Genomic DNA, 15,120 nt, shown 5'->3' with positions numbered 1-15,120 from the left:
TGGAGGCTGCCTGGACCTCGTGGTGCTGGTGGTTGGTTCGTGGGGGACTGTGGGGACACTGCCAGGGGGAGATTCCCATGGGGGAGATTCCCATGGGGACACTGCTGCCAGGACACATCCTCCATGCAGGGCTGGTGTCCACAGACAGCTGCAGCTCTTGAAAGTCAGTGCTCTTTGCTCTCACCCCAGTGAGCATCAGATTCCAACCCAAAATAAGGAGGTGGAGTTGCACAATTTATCTTGTGATTATTATCTTTTGTCTTTTTTTTATTCTTTTAATTTGGACTATTTGAAGTTAAGGGTGGAACACCCAGAGTGGTTTGAGGTGGGTTCAGGAGGTGGGTGCAGAAGCAGCTCTTGCTCTCTCTTCCATGGTACGACGGCAAACAGAAGGCTCCAGGGAGACCTGAGAGCCCCTTCCAGTGCCTAAAGGGGCTCCAGGAGAGCTGGAGAGGGACTTGGGACAAGGGCCTGGAGGGACAGGATAAGGGACAATGGCTTCCTGCTGCCAGAGGGCAGGGTTAGATGGGATATTGGGAAGGAATCCTTCCCTGGGAGGGTGGGGAGGCCCTGGCACAGGTTGCTCAGAGAAGCTGTGGCTGCCCCATCCCTGCAAGTGTCCAAGGCCAGGTTGGACGGGGCTTGGAACACCTGGGATGGTGGAAGGAGCAGCTGCCTGTGAACTCATGTTCAGACCCTGAGTACAGAAAACCAAATACAAGGAGGGTTGAACTGGAAGAAAGGGATGGATGTTCCCTTCCCAAGGCAGTTTTCAAGCAGCCCTGCTCCAGAAGAGGGAACACTGGGGTGTTTCTGTGGTGGTGTAACAGATGTAGAGTTGTGTTTGTAGCATTTTTTAAAACCACATATAAGCAACAAATTGCCTGTAATATCAACAGCAATCACAGATGCTCGTCTTTAAATACCCTGAACATCTGTCAGAAGAATGAAAAATGTCAACAAGAGGCAGCATCTGTCTTTAGTCCTTTGTCACCTACCAAGAAGCAGCTTAGGAAGCAAAAATGTTGGTTCCAGCAGCTGATGCAGCTTCATTAAACTTTCTGTGTCTCTTATTTTACAGATTTTGCTGGAATAAATCTGTATCAGCTTTTCCCCTCCTGTAGCTTTGCTTTAGAGGCTGGGAGAGCCTCGAGCTTTCCTACCAACTCTCTTTATGCCTCCAGTCCCAAACAACACTCAGGTTGCACTTTCCTTTCAGGAGGAAAAGCCACAGGGCTCCTCTTTGCTGTGAGTCACCATGAGGGGAAGGAAGATCCTGGTTTCGAGGATCTTCCTCCTTTTTTGTCATGTTCTCCAGAAAACCTGACTAAGCCAGGGTGTCCAAGCAAGGAGAACCATCCCTACATGCCACTGCTCTGGAGGGCTGATGTGTCCCTATTCAAAAAAGGGAATCCACAGGGGCAGGATATCTGTAATATTCTGGGAATTTGGATTTCTGTGTGTTTTATCTGCTGAGGAGGCAGAGGTTGTTCAGCTGTGTGCCAAGAGGCCTAGAGGAGCCCTCACTCTGAGTCACCAGAGCAGAACAGGAGGGTGCCCAGCCATGCCCTGCTCATGACCTGATTTTACAAGGCTCTGGCCACATCCTTGAAGGGTCTGTGTGATTCCTGCTGAGAACCCCAATTCCCAGCCAGATCCCATTGGCTCGTGTCCCGTGCTCTTTCCCCAAGTTTTGCTCCATCCTTGCCATCTGGATTATTTTTCTCCTCGTGTTAACCCCTCTTTCTCTCTGGCTGAGCAGCTGTGACCCCAAGGGAATGATGGCAATGATGGTCACCACCTGCTGAAGGACAAACAGTCCATGCACAGCCATGGACTGAGCTGAGGAGCCAGGTGGGGGGCTCTGGGTCTCTACCTGCTCTTTAATTACAGAGTAGGAAGTTCAGCCCGTCTAAAATAGGAAAAAATGCCCGACAGCCTCATCCCCAGCAGCTCAGGGAGCGAGGGGAGGCATCTCCTTCCCCATTCAAATGATTCTCCAGAAATGTTCTCAGACTAAACAATTATTAAGAGCTTCTGAGAGAGGTTCAAATAAACATCCCTCTCCTGCAGAGATAAGGGGAAAGCTCCACACAATTGCTTTGAATCTGATCCTTTGGCTGTTAATGTTAAATAAATTCAAAAGGGCCATGAGGGAAGGAGCCCCTGGGGGGGGTCACCTCTGCTTATTTGTCTCATTGTGGCAGTGTCTGTCCAGACTGGGATCCTGTGCTGCTCCTGCAAACCCCGTTCCAAAGGGCTGGCAAAGCAGCACACATCTCATCCAGAAATGATAAGGGACAGAGGTTTTGGAGCAGGACCATGAGGCAGGATGGTGAGAGCCCGGGGCAGCAGGAGGAGGCAGGAACGGGGCCGCGGGCGCTGGAGGAACTCCACGCACGGCTCCCCAACCAGGAGGGGGATTCTGAGCAAGGTGCAAGTGCCAGCTGTGGTTTTTCCCCCCGGATGAAAGCGGTGATTAATGTTACATTTCAGACATTTTTCCTTTTAGCCCCTTCTCAGACTATTTAGAGACAGGCAGATCCGGGCAGCGATAGCGAGGCCGGGGGGTGGCCGACGGCTGGGCCAGCACGGGGGGGTCCCACGGGGAGGGGGGTTTGGGGGAGCAGAGCCCATCACCAGGAGGGAAATCACCTTCCTCTGGCCTGGTTGTGTGTCCCACACAGGCTGCCACATCCGCAGAGTGGTGAACGTCTCCTTCGGCCTCCTCCTCGCCTACCTCAGCGTGCCCGTGGTCCTGAACCTGCTCAACTCCAGACAAGTCATGAACACCTCCTTCAACCCCCTCAGGATAGTCAACACCTACGGAGCTTTCGGGAGGTACACCTTGTTTGATGGCACTTCCTATGGCTCTGCTCCTCTCCTGGGATATTCCAAAGCCACACAGTCTGTGTGCCTTGAATCTGAACAGAAATCCTGCCAGGAGCCAGTAGACTCGGAATATCTGTTTGGGAGAGAGAGGGAGAAAAGGAGCAGGTTTCTTTCCCACTGAACTACATTTTATGGAATATCTGTTTGTGAGAGAGAGGGAGAAAAGGAGCAGGTTTCTTTCCTACTGAACTACATTTTATGGAATATCTGTTTGTGAGAAGGAAGGAGCAAAGGAGCAGGTTTCTTTCCCACTGAACTACATTTTATGGAATATCTGTTTGTGAGAAGGAAGGAGAAAAGGAGCAGGTTTTTTTCCCACTGAATCACAATTTATTTTCTTTGAGCCGCTTTTAATTGGCTCATTCTGTCGAGGCAGCAAATGGAACAGCAGGATGAAAATCTCCATAAGAGAGTTCATCCAGTGGATACTCTTCACCATCACCAGCCCTCTTTATTTATGGGGAACCTCTCTTCCCCTGTGCACTTCTGCTCTCCCTCATGTAAATATTCACAGCAGTTCTTGGGTAGCAGATTTTGGGCCAACAAAAGGAAGTGCTTTTCCCAACGAGTGACTTGGGGAATTCGTTGCTACAGGAAACTGCAGAGACGAAAGTATAAGTGGCCTCAAAAAAGAAGATTTGAGAGGACAAGGCCAACAGCAGCCTGGCTGCTGCCTCCAGCTCAGGAAATCCCAGTCAGGGCTGCAAGGTGGGGTGGACAAGGGAAGAATCTCCAGCTGTGTTTGGAACCAGACTGGTTTGGGCTGGTTTTTAAGCATCTGAGTCTGGGTTTTCTGGGGACTTAAGCTTAGGTGAGCCACAGCTGGGCTCAGCATAACCCTTCTTGTGTGCTGTCCCTCCCAGCCTCTTCCAGCTGGGAAGATGATGAGGAACAGGGCTGCATCATCAGGTTGTTCCAGGGGCAACAGCAGGGCCAGACCCCTCTCCATGGACCTCTGGCTTTTCCACCACCTGGTCATGGTGGCCATGGGATGTTCCCCAGAGGCCTGAAATGAGATGAGGGATGGGCAGCTCTTGGTTAATGGTCTCTGGACAAGGTCCCACAGGAGAAGCCAACAGTAAATCAGTATATTTTATAGAAGGTGAAGCAGTTTGGCTGTTAAAGGTCTGGCCAAGCAGCTGAAGGGGAGGAGCAGGTCTCACCAGGAGCACTGGAGGTGCAGAGGACACATCAAAGGAATGCGATGTTTTCCCCGATTTTTCAAATAGCAGAAATTTCTGTGGAAGGAAAAAAAGCTAGGAAAAAAATTATTAAAAATACCAACACTAATTGTTGAAAATGTGAAAATTTCTGCTTTTTTTTGAGAGTGGGAGAAATAACCCCTGAACCTCTTTGAAGGCTGGAGTGGGGAAGCTACGGGAGATTGTTTTCTTTGGGTTGTTGTTCTTTTTCTTCTTCAGTCTATGGTTTCTGTTTCAACAGTTACCAGGACCTAAAGAGCATGTGATGAAATGCTGCTGTAATATGTTTGTAATTCCAGCCTATGTAAACCAATAAAAAGAGGATTGCAGCTTATAATGAATATACGATTATGTGAAACTTGACATATTTTGAATCACACAGTAGGAACATACTTTTATTAGTAATTTAGTGTCCCTGATTTACAGTGTGTTTCTAACCATTGGGCAGCTGGCCATGCCTCATAACTCAGCCCAGTGCATAATATGGGATTTGGCTGGAGAATCCAGAAATCTATTAAATGTAGGTAACAATTATAAGCACAGAATTCCTTGGGTTTGGAGCATCTGTCCCTGGAAGCATCGGGGGAGAAGCTGGAGGCTGCATGTTTCCAAACTTTCAGGTTTTTGGGTTGGAGGAAGAGAGACCAAAGTTTGAAAAATTTAAAAAGGGTTTGGGAGCTGGACAGCTTTTATGGGCAGATTTAGGTGGTTCTGTGTTCCTTGTGGGAAGCAGCTCTTGGGGGCAGGGAGTGTCACTGGCAGCTCCTGGAGGACTTGGTGGTGGTGTTTTCATGGCCTGGAGTTTGCCATCCCTGCTGCTCTGTCACAGAGGGAGTGCACATGACCTGCCTCTGATCCAGACCCACCCATTCCTGTGGGAATCATCTGTTTGGACCATGGTCCCTCCTGGGACTGGCCCAGCTGCAGGTGATGGAGGGAAGGACGGGGAATGTGGAGCTTTCTCTGTGCTTTGCTGCTGCACAGGGAAAAGGCTGCTGGGCCCAGAGGTTCTCTGGGGCTTGACCCATCAGGATCCAACTGTGCCACCAGGCCAGTGACTCGTGTCCCACAGTGACTCTCATGAACCAGTGTTTGTAAATTTGATATTAGAGAGAAATCCTTCCTTGTGAGGGTACTGAGGCCCTGGCACAGGTTGTTCAGAGAAGCTGTGGCTGCCCCAGCCCTGAAAGTGCTTAAAACCAGGTTGGACAGGGCTTGGAGAAACCTGGGCTAGTGGAAGGTGTCCCTAAGGGAGAAAGATGAGCTTTAAGATCCCTTCCAACCCGCACCATCCCATGATTCTCTGATTTTACACGACTTCAGACAAATAACAATATCCTGTTGTATTCCACAGCATTACCAAGGAGAGGACAGAAGTCATCCTTCAGGGGACATCCAGCCTGGATCCCAATGACCCCACTGCTGTGTGGGAGGAGTTTGACTTCAAGTGCAAGCCTGGGGACTTGAAGAGGAGGCCGTGCTTCATCTCCCCCTACCACTACCGCCTGGACTGGCTCATGTGGTTCGCTGCCTTCCAGGTACCTGCCCTTGGGTGCTCCGAGACCTGGGTCTTCCTTGACCAGGAAAAACAATTAACAAGGATTTACTCTGTGCTGGGAAGCCTCAGCTGAGTTAGTTGTATTCCTAAAGGGTGTCTGCTACTGGTGTGATGAAAGTCTTGGCAGTTTTCTGGGAGGTTTTTTAATTGTTTCTTGGCAATAGCGAGGATCGGTGTTGGGGACACCCCTGGGGACACCAGCCCCCACTGCCCACCTGCCTACACACGGGTGAAGGGTCCCTCAAAATGGTTTCCCCACGTGGTATCAGCAAACAGGTGACAGCCATAAATTAAGTAAGAGGGTGGGAAACTTGTAATATTAATTCTCGTGTATCTTTGAGCTTATTTTGCAAATCTTGCCCGCGTGACACGAGAGCTTGGACTGGGGTTTACAAAACTGAGGCTTGAGTGGCATGAAGCAAACCCATCTCAGATTATCTCTTTGTTCCTGCATCCTCTCCTGGAATATCCTCTTCCCTCTGCCCCAAACTCATCTGTTTGCTTCCTTTGTGGTATTTTCGTTTCGGCGCCGCTGGGATTCCTGGGCGATGACATAACGCTGGTGCTCTGGCCATGCTTGGGTATTTACCCCGCTGGTTTGAGCGTGCTGGAATTTCATTTAATCTGCATTAGGTATGCTTATCCCTCAGGAAAACCACAGCCAAGCTTCCAACTCCAGCCTGGCATTCCGGAAAGGTGCAGAGGGCAGGTGGGAGCCGGTGGTTTAAACCTGTGTTTTGGGAGGGCTCTGAGCGGAGGAGAAATCAACTCATCCCAGCAAAGGTTGTTTCTGAGATGAGAGAAAGGCTGTTTCCAGGGTAGGAATGTCCTGAAGGTTTTAGAATAGAAAGGGATCTGAGGTTTGAAGCTGAAGGAGGGCTGGGCACGAGTCCTGCTCAGGGATGCCAAGGGATGCCGGTGCATCCCAGTTCCATCTCTCCACAGGGCCAGGCCAGGTGTTGGTGTACCCAGGAAAGAGGAGGAAGAGGAAATAACTCAACCTCTTCACATCTTTATTATTCGTGTTTAATTCCTTATTAGTGTTTAGTTCCCTAATTATTAGTGTTTGATTCACCGAAAGGTTCCCCCGGGTGTTTCTGTTCACCTGGACACTGGGGGCTGCTGGAGCCTGTTGAAGTGTGTCCACAGCAGCTAATTAGCAGCAATTAGCGTTATGGGTCTCCTTGCACTGGCAGGAGGAGGGGACATCCCTCCCATAGGGTGGGTCTGTCAGCCCTGGAGTCCATCCATCACCTCCCACTATGGCAACACCATCTGGAAATGGGTGTGTTGCCCCTTCCCAGCCATCCCAGCGTGTGCTTCCTGCAGTGCTCCCATGTCCCTCTTGCCCCTGGAGACTTTCCCGGGGGCCCTCAGTGCACACAGGTCTCTGAAGCAGTTTCAGATCCTGCTGAGAAGGAGTATTAAAAAAAGGTGCAGGAAGGAGAAAAAAACCTTCTGGAAAGCAGAGGTGACTTGTGGAAAACAGTGGGAAGGCACCTGGGCACGGCAGTGAGTGTTTTCAGCTCTGGATGTTCAGGCATGTAAATACCTGCTTAAGCATGGAAGTAAATCCCATTTGGAATGGCCGAGTTTGAACACTGGGAGCTGTATATTTGGTGCCAGCTCCTCCCTGGGCAGCCAGAAAAGTCCCTGTCCTTGGAGCATTGTTTTGCCTCGAGTCCTGCAGGGCTGTGGAAAGGATGGGGGACCAGAAGCTGAAAGCCCAGAAGTTTGTGCAGCCAGACCAGTTTTTCAAAACCTGCGTGGTAGTTTACAGAGTCCATAAAACCGAGTTACTTCAGCCTCTGGATTAGATTTAATTTGTTTTCAGAAGCTCTGGACTGTTTCTCCACCACCGCTCACCATCTGCCCCATCGCTCCGAGCGGGCGGCCCCGGGGCTGGTTTTGCAGTTCGTTGGCAGTGGCCAGGTAAGGAGCTGACATATCCAGCTCTGACAGGCTGTGGAAAAGCCAAGGACTTGGGGGAAGGATATTTACCATCCCTTTGTGCTGCTCCTGACAGGTTCCTCTTTGCACCTCATCACCGCTTGACATACGACGCCGTCCCGCGCTCGGGGTTTCCTGCAAAACTTTCCACCTTGGCTGTAGCTGTGGGATTCACTTTGAAGCTCTGGAGCACAGGGAACCAGGCCCTTGGCACAAGGAGGGGGAGCCAGGCCCTTGGCACAGGGAGGGGGTGACCACCAGCACAGCCCTGGTGGGGACCAGTGGTGCTGCTCCACCTCTGAATCACAATTTATTACTTGCTGCCTCTTAATCACCGTGCCAGCAGTGCCATAATTACATGTATTACATGGCATTATTTTCCAGGAAACAATTTTCATGATGTTAATTTTATTATCTAAATATAATGTGCCTTTTCACTTGTTTTCTAAATCCCCTCTTTGTTCTGCATGTCTCGCCATCCAGAGGGTGCTGCAGCTCTGAACTGAAGCCCTTCATTTAGTTCTGGCAGGGACAGAACCCATCCAGAAACATGTCTGAGTTGCTTCTTCCCATCTGCAGAAGGGGAAAACCCCCCAGGAATGTGTGGAAATCTGTGGGACCCTTTTTCAGTTGTTCCTCAGCACTGCCTCGGCTGTGCCTGCTGATCCCCCGGGCACTGGGGGCAAAGGGGGCTGGGGGGGCTCCCAGCAAAACTAACGTGTCCTTCAGCCAGGAGCTGATGTTCAGGGGCTTGTTGGTCACCCAGGACCACTCCCCTCCATCAAAGCAATTTAAACCAAGGGCTGAGTCAACTTAATGCATATTTTTAAGAGGAACCACTGCCCGTGGCAGGGGGTTGGACTGGATGGGCTTTAAGGTCCCTTCCAACCCAAACCATTCTGGGATACTGTGAGTTTAATTGAAAGGAATGGCACATTTGCAGATGCCACCAGGCCCTGAGCCCTGGGGAGAATTATCAAATCTCTGAATGTTTTGGGTTGGAAGGGACCTTAAAGCCCATCCAGTCCCACCCCTGCCATGGGCAGGGACACCTTCCACTAGACCAGGTTGCTCCAAGCCCCATCCAGCCTGGCCTTGGACACTTCCAGGGATCCAGGGGCAGCCACAGCTTCTCTGGGCAACCTGTGCCAGGGCCTCCCCACCCTCACAGGGAGTAAATAATGGATGAAATGGCAGAATCTGATTTAATCTCACAAAATTCAGGTTAAGCACGAGGAATAACTTTCCCCCCTTGACAGTTCCCTGTGTTAGTGCAAAGACATCCTGTTTTTACAGAAGCTGGAGACAAATTGTTAAAGCTTTGTCTATCCTCCAGCTACTGATGCCAACCCTCCTGTAATTATTTGACTTCTCCTTTATGGTGGCATTTTAGGAGGAGCTCAGCCATCACAACCCAGCACTGAGCTGGGCTGTGCTGCTGGCACAGAAATACAATTTCTGGCAGGCTGTGGGTGGAATCAGATCGTTGATAAATAACAAACCAGAAAACAAAATACTGCTCATAGTTTTGGGGCTTCAAGTTGGTCGGTTTTGCTGGTAGTGGGAAGTCTGGGACTTCACAAAAGCCAGTTGTTTATCATCCCAAGGGCTTGCTCTCCACCAGTGGCAGCAGTGGAAAAGCCTTCAGTGCTCTGATTAAGGAAAAATCAAAGGGAAGGCTTTTCCTCTCCTTACTATGGCATGAAGGGTATTTATTCTGTTTGGGGGCTGCATCTGGCCAATGCAAAGGCACCCTCTTGCTGCTTCCCAAATAATAACTGCTCAAGAAAAACAAAGCTGTTGCTGTCTTCATACTGGTTTTAAAGCTCAGGGTCTTGCTGGATTGTACCTTGGGGCTGCTCCAAAAGTCTTTTGGGATGCTCTGAGAAGCAATGTGTGTTTTCCAGATATGATGTTATTTATAAATACTCTTCAGCTGCCTTCCTGAGAGGAGAGGGAACCTCCAGCAGCAGGATTGATGCTCTGAGGTTCTCCCCTGGGTCAGAGAGTCGTGCTGGAGACTTCACGTTATCACGCACGAGCTGGAAGAGCCGAGCAGAGGTAACACCATTTATAGAGGAGGCAGATTATTGTCTTTGTGAAATGTTTTATTCAGGCCTCTGTTATCTCACTCTCCCAGCCAGGAGGTGCTTCAGGAAAAAGCTGCATGGCAGCAGAATGGAGGAGGAGGTGTTTGTAGAGCAATAAAACCTCAGCCTCGTGCTCGCTGTACCAAGCTCAGCCTTTTACATTTCCTTTCTTCCCCCTTCTACAAACACAGGCCTCAGCTCACTTCCATTTTCCATTGCAGCATTTTGGTCCATGTTCAGCTTGGAAGGATTTTATTTTCTCCTTTCACCTGTGTTTAGCTGTCTCCCTGTGAACGTGAACAATTCCCAAGCCCCGAGCTCCCGGCTGGCTCAGGGGAGGACTCACCTCCAGCAGCACCATTGCCATGGAAGAGCCCAGGATCCCAAACCAGCCCCATATCCTATCGTGCCGTGGGCTGTATAAATAGAGTCAGACCTTGTCCATGCAGGGAATGATTATTGTCTACAGTGGCCCTTGTACCTGCCTGTCTAGACTCTGTTCTGGAACAAAGTGACTTTTCTTTCCCGATGCAGAGGTGATACAGGAGCTGTGCCAGCTGCACTGTTTCCCTGGATAGGTGGGATCTAAGAGCTGATTCCCAAAGTCTTGCTCTGCTCTCTTATGCAGCCTTTTATTCCTGCCTCCTTCAGGGAGCAGCTGCTTTCCCAAGGATTTTCTGGTAGGATGGAGGAAGGGATGGATTTTAGTGAGTAACTGCCCCTGCTGAGGTCCTGTACCTTAGACCAGACCTGTGGAGACACAGCTTGTCTCTTTAGGAATCTAATACAGAGGAAGAGATGAAATTAGGAAGAAATTCTTCCCTGTGAGGGTGGGGAGGCCCTGGCACAGGTTGCCCAGAGAAGCTGTGGCTGCCCCTGGATCCCTGCAAGTGTCCAAGGCCAGGTTGGAGCAACCTGGGCTAGTGAAAGGTGTCCCTGCCCATGGCAGGGGTGGGACTGGATGGGCTTTAAGGTCCCTTCCAACCCAAACCATTCAGGGGTTCTCTGTGGTTATTTGAGATAATGAGAAATGATGTGACTGAGTCATTAGTGGGGTGGAGTGGCAGCAAACAGCAGGGGCTGGAATAATATGAAATACAAAGAGACACGTTTGTTGTGTCCTGTTTTCTGTGGGACACAGACAATGTCCCCTGAGAACCCACGTTCCCTAAACAGTGACAGTTGAAGGTGCTTAGCTAAGGAGGGGGAAACAGCAGAGGACAGAGCAGTGTGAGTATGGAGTGCAGATATCCAGGATGGTGGAATTCCCTCAGCCGCCACACAAAAAACGCGGGAAGTGTGACCCTCCCCTGCCCCTGTGTCAGCCACCAGCTCCGATGTGAGACCATGCAGGGCTCCCAACCCCAGGAAATAATAACCCCGGGCTCCTGTGCCAAGTTTCCAGCTGTTCCCACATGTGCATCCCGGCGTTCCCTCCTCCCAAGCGCCTGTGCCAGCCCCGAGATTCAATAAACCGCCGCACTAATCCGCAGTCCTTTTTCATTAAATGACCAATTAAAGCCAGAGGAAAAGGGCTCTTATTATTATTATTTCAGTTGGGAACATGTTCCCTGTGGTGCTGGGGGGGGTTTGTGTGTTTTTGGGATGATAACGTTCCCTTCGCTCTGTTATCTGCACAGTTCGGTTGCTGCCGTGGCTCCTTTGCCTGGCTCCTCACTGTTCCTGACTTAGCAGTGATTTGGTTTTAGGTTCTGGAAAGTTATTAAACACTCCTGTACACAAGTTAATCTGTTCAAGGTGAGAACACTGCTGGAAAAGTGGCTGAGTGGAGAGGGAAGGTTGGAGAGACATCTCGGTGTTGCTCGGGAGGTGCAGGTACCTGGTGACCCCGTGCTGTGGGTGGGAGAAGGAGCAAATCCCTGTCCCAAAGGAGCATCTGGGGCAAGACTGGCACAGAAAGATGGGGGGAAATGTCTGCATGAGCATGGCATGAGGGTGGAACCCATCAGGTCATAAAAACTCGTGGGGTCTTAGCACTTAGAGCCAGGTCTTGTTAACCCACCCTGTTATCCCTAAAACCTGATTTTTGGAGGTTCTGAGGGCTGGTGCCAGCTGTGAGGGCAGATAAGGATGATCTGGCTGGAGAGCTGCCCTTCCCATCCTGTGGGTCTGCATGGAGTGTCCATGAACACAGAAAGGCTTCAGCTCTGTGGGGAGGGTCATGTCACTTTGGGAACCTTCCCCTCTGCCCTGCCTTTCTCAGTTCATGGAGTTGATGGTTTTTTCCCACGTTTAGGTCACTTAATCGTTTTCTGTGCTAAAACAGAAAGAAAACTCTCAAAAGATAAAAGGACTGTGGCATGTGCCTCTTTTGGGGGTCACTGGTTCCCCAGTAGTCCCAGCCTGGGTACAGCACAGGCCCAGCCTGGCATGGCAGGAGCTGCAGCCCCAGTTTGGAGGGCAGGGGCAGGTGTGGGAGCCTTGGTCTGTGTCCATGTGTGGATGGGGATGGAGCAGCCTCAGGAGCCATCTCTGTGCAGGGTCAGTCCCAGCTGCTTCTCTCTGTACTTGGTGAAGATCCAAACCCTAAAGGTGACCCCAAAACACGCCTGCCTGCCTTACATGTGCACCTATCCTGGATTTTTTTATTATTATTATTACTAATCCACTGGGTGGTTCAGGCTCTGTTTTGCACACTCAGAGCTGGCACCATCACCAAACCCCCTGCCCTGACCATGCACACACCCTGTTCTGGGTCTCTGGATCCACAGAGGAACCATCACTTTCCCACCTCGGGGGGGGTGATGCTTCCCTGGATGCAGCTCAGATCTGCTGGACTCCTTTCTTCCCCTCCCTTTGCCACTGTCTCACTTTGCAGAGCAATGAGTTAACCAGCAGGGTCCTTAGGGCTGCTCCCGGCTCCAGTGGGATCCAAACCCTGGGCAGGGGCAGGATCCAAGCCCTGGGCAGGGGCAGGATCCAAACCCTGGGCAGGGGCAGGATCCAAACCCTGGGCAGGGAGAGATCCAAGCCCTGGGCAGGGGCAGGATCCAAGCCCTGGGCAGGGGGTGGAGCTGCACCAGGTGGAAATTTCTCACCGCAGACTTCGCTGGGGCCAGACGTGTTGTAAATTTTACAAGAAAAACACTTTACAAACCAGAAGTCCAACTCTCGTGTGCAGGGAGCTGCTAATTAACAATTTGGAGGCCATGGGAGCCAGGGAGCCCTCACAGAGCCTCCTGGTTCTGAATCAGCCTTGGAAGGTTTGGGGGCCTCTGTCAAGCTTTAGCTTGGAGAGGCTGGTGATCCCTGTTTCCATTCTCCTGTTCCTTCCCAGCTTGCACACAGGATCCCTCAAATCTCCCAAACTCTCCTAGAAATAACGCTTAAAATCATCCTTGAAAACAGGATGTCCAGGGAGGCACGGGATGCTGAAGATCTGACTCAGGATCTTTGATCTCTGCAATTGTTGTCACACCTCTGGGGAGCTCCACGATTGTGGATTCCCCACGCTGCAGGTCCCAGAGTGTCCCCTGCCCTCCCAAATCCCAGCCTGAGCCGAGCATCTCCAGCGTGGTGGAGCCGCTGAGGGACAGGGAGACTGTGATGACAGTGGTGGGGCCTTTGGCAGGGATGGTGCCAACCTTCCCTGCAGGTTTTGTGAGATTTACAAGGCTTGTGTGTAACTTCCCACGTGATGCCAAGCTCCTCACTCCCAGATCTCTGCATCCCCTCTGCCTTGGTCCGTGGGGGTTGAACTTGCCCTGTCCCTCCTTGAGAGCCACCACCACCATCCCCTGTGTCAGGAATGCTGGTGGAGAAAGGGATGTGCTGGAGGTTGGCCATGGGGGTGGCAGGGCACAGCACAGGGCTGCTCCTGGTGGGAAACATCCCTGGCTCCATCCGTGCAGGGACAGGGGTGGAAGGAGCCGGGCGGTGGGACGGGACAGAACCAGGGGAATGGGGACAACGATCATTTTTTAGACGTTGTTGGCTTTAATAACTGTGGTTTTCCTCTCAACTGTGATGAGCACGGGGCAGAGCTGCCCTGCCTGGGCCGTCCCACCGGCGCTCCGTGTTTTCCGTCTCCTTTCTCTCCCGTTTCCCGTAGCAACGGAAATAACAAACTTTGCCATTCCGAGGGGTTTGCGGAGCAGCTTTGCCTCCGTGCTCTGTGCCAGTCACAGCCCCGCAGGTACAGCTCCCGGGTTTCGCTTTCCCACAGTGTCCCCTACTGCTTGGAGTCCAAATTCCAGTTAGGAACACGCTGAAAAAGGAGGAAAAAAAGAAATCTTAGTGAAGTACAAGGCGCAGAAAGTCACCCAGAAGGAGAAATGGGTTTTATGGAGCCTCAGCAAGAATCCCTGCGAAGAGCAGGAATGTGTGGATTCCTGTGGGGAGGTAAATCATAGGATCAGAGAGTATCTCGAGTTGGAAGGGATCCCAGAGGGATCCTGGAGTCCAATTCCCTGCTTCTCTCAGGGAGAGGGCCCAGCTCTGCCACTGCAGCCTGGGCTGCTGGTCCCAGAGCTGATCCCTGTCAGTGGCTCCAGGAGGAAGGAATGTAAAGAGGACGGATCCTATGGAAGGAATAAAGAGGAGACAGGAGCTGGGAATAGAGGAGTCACTTTGTTCTGTTTTCCCTTGGATAACACAACAGGGGAAGACAACCTGGTTTAAAGTGAGGGATGGATTGTCCTTTCAAAAATGTGCTGTAACTGTTCCCCTGGGGAGTTTGCTGCTCAAATGAATTATTTAAATCAAGTGTTTGGGGGCAGAATGGGCAAGAACACTCTGACTGTGGCAGAGATGAGACAAACTCAGTGGAGCTCTCCCTGCTCCCCACAGGTGCCAGAGTCTCCCTCTGGACCTTGAGGTGTTGGATCCCATGGAATGTTTGCTGAAACAGTGGGAAATTCATTGTTTACCACCCAAATGAGTTGAAACCTCTCCCCAAAGACCACACAGGAACCTTTAATGCCGGTGACACTCCAGGACAAGCCCAGCAGTGCCTCACATTTATATTTCTTCTTTCTTCCCCCAGACCTACGAGCAGAATGAATGGATAATCCACTTGGCTGGGAAGCTGCTGGCCCAGGAAGAGGAGGCCTTGTCCTTGATGGCCACAAACCCCTTTGCAGGCAGAGAACCCCCCCGGTGAGTCTGGAGTTGTCCCAAGGGAGCTGGAAGCGCTCGGGCTCCGCGTTGTCCCCACCTTGGACGTGCCCAGGTGGCTTCTGTTCGTGGTTGGGTTTGTGTTTCGTGGCACCCAGGTGGTCTCAGACAGGGTGGGTTTGCTGAGGACACCAAAGTGCTGCCAGCACCGTGATGCCTCCCTGGTGAGGACCCTTTGGATGAGCCCATTCCCAGGCGGGTCCGTGGAGGGCCCAGCGTTGCTTCTCTTGGCCAGAACTTGGTGACTTCTGAGGTGTTTTCCTGCCCATCAGCTTTAGATTTTCTGCTTCGT

The 15,120-nt window shown here is 51.3% G+C and overlaps 1 protein-coding gene across 1 annotated transcript in view; it reads left to right on the top strand.

Annotated features, from left to right (window-relative positions):
* Window positions 1–15,120, top strand: part of LMF1 (lipase maturation factor 1) — a 158,578-nt gene that overhangs the window by 135,383 nt on the left and 8,075 nt on the right. Inside the window, exons 9-11 of the mRNA XM_051776864.1 lie at window positions 2,688–2,841; window positions 5,449–5,632; window positions 14,698–14,810. Of these exons, the coding sequence (XP_051632824.1) occupies window positions 2,688–2,841; window positions 5,449–5,632; window positions 14,698–14,810 (451 nt within the window). The remainder of the gene's footprint in view (window positions 1–2,687; window positions 2,842–5,448; window positions 5,633–14,697; window positions 14,811–15,120) is intronic.

The sequence above is a fragment of the Manacus candei genome, unplaced genomic scaffold (assembly GCF_025592945.1).
Source record: "Manacus candei isolate 608988 ecotype Guabito, Panama unplaced genomic scaffold, ASM2559294v1 h1tg000002l, whole genome shotgun sequence".
NCBI lineage: Eukaryota > Metazoa > Chordata > Aves > Passeriformes > Pipridae > Manacus > Manacus candei.
This window is presented reverse-complemented; position numbering and strand designations above follow the sequence as displayed.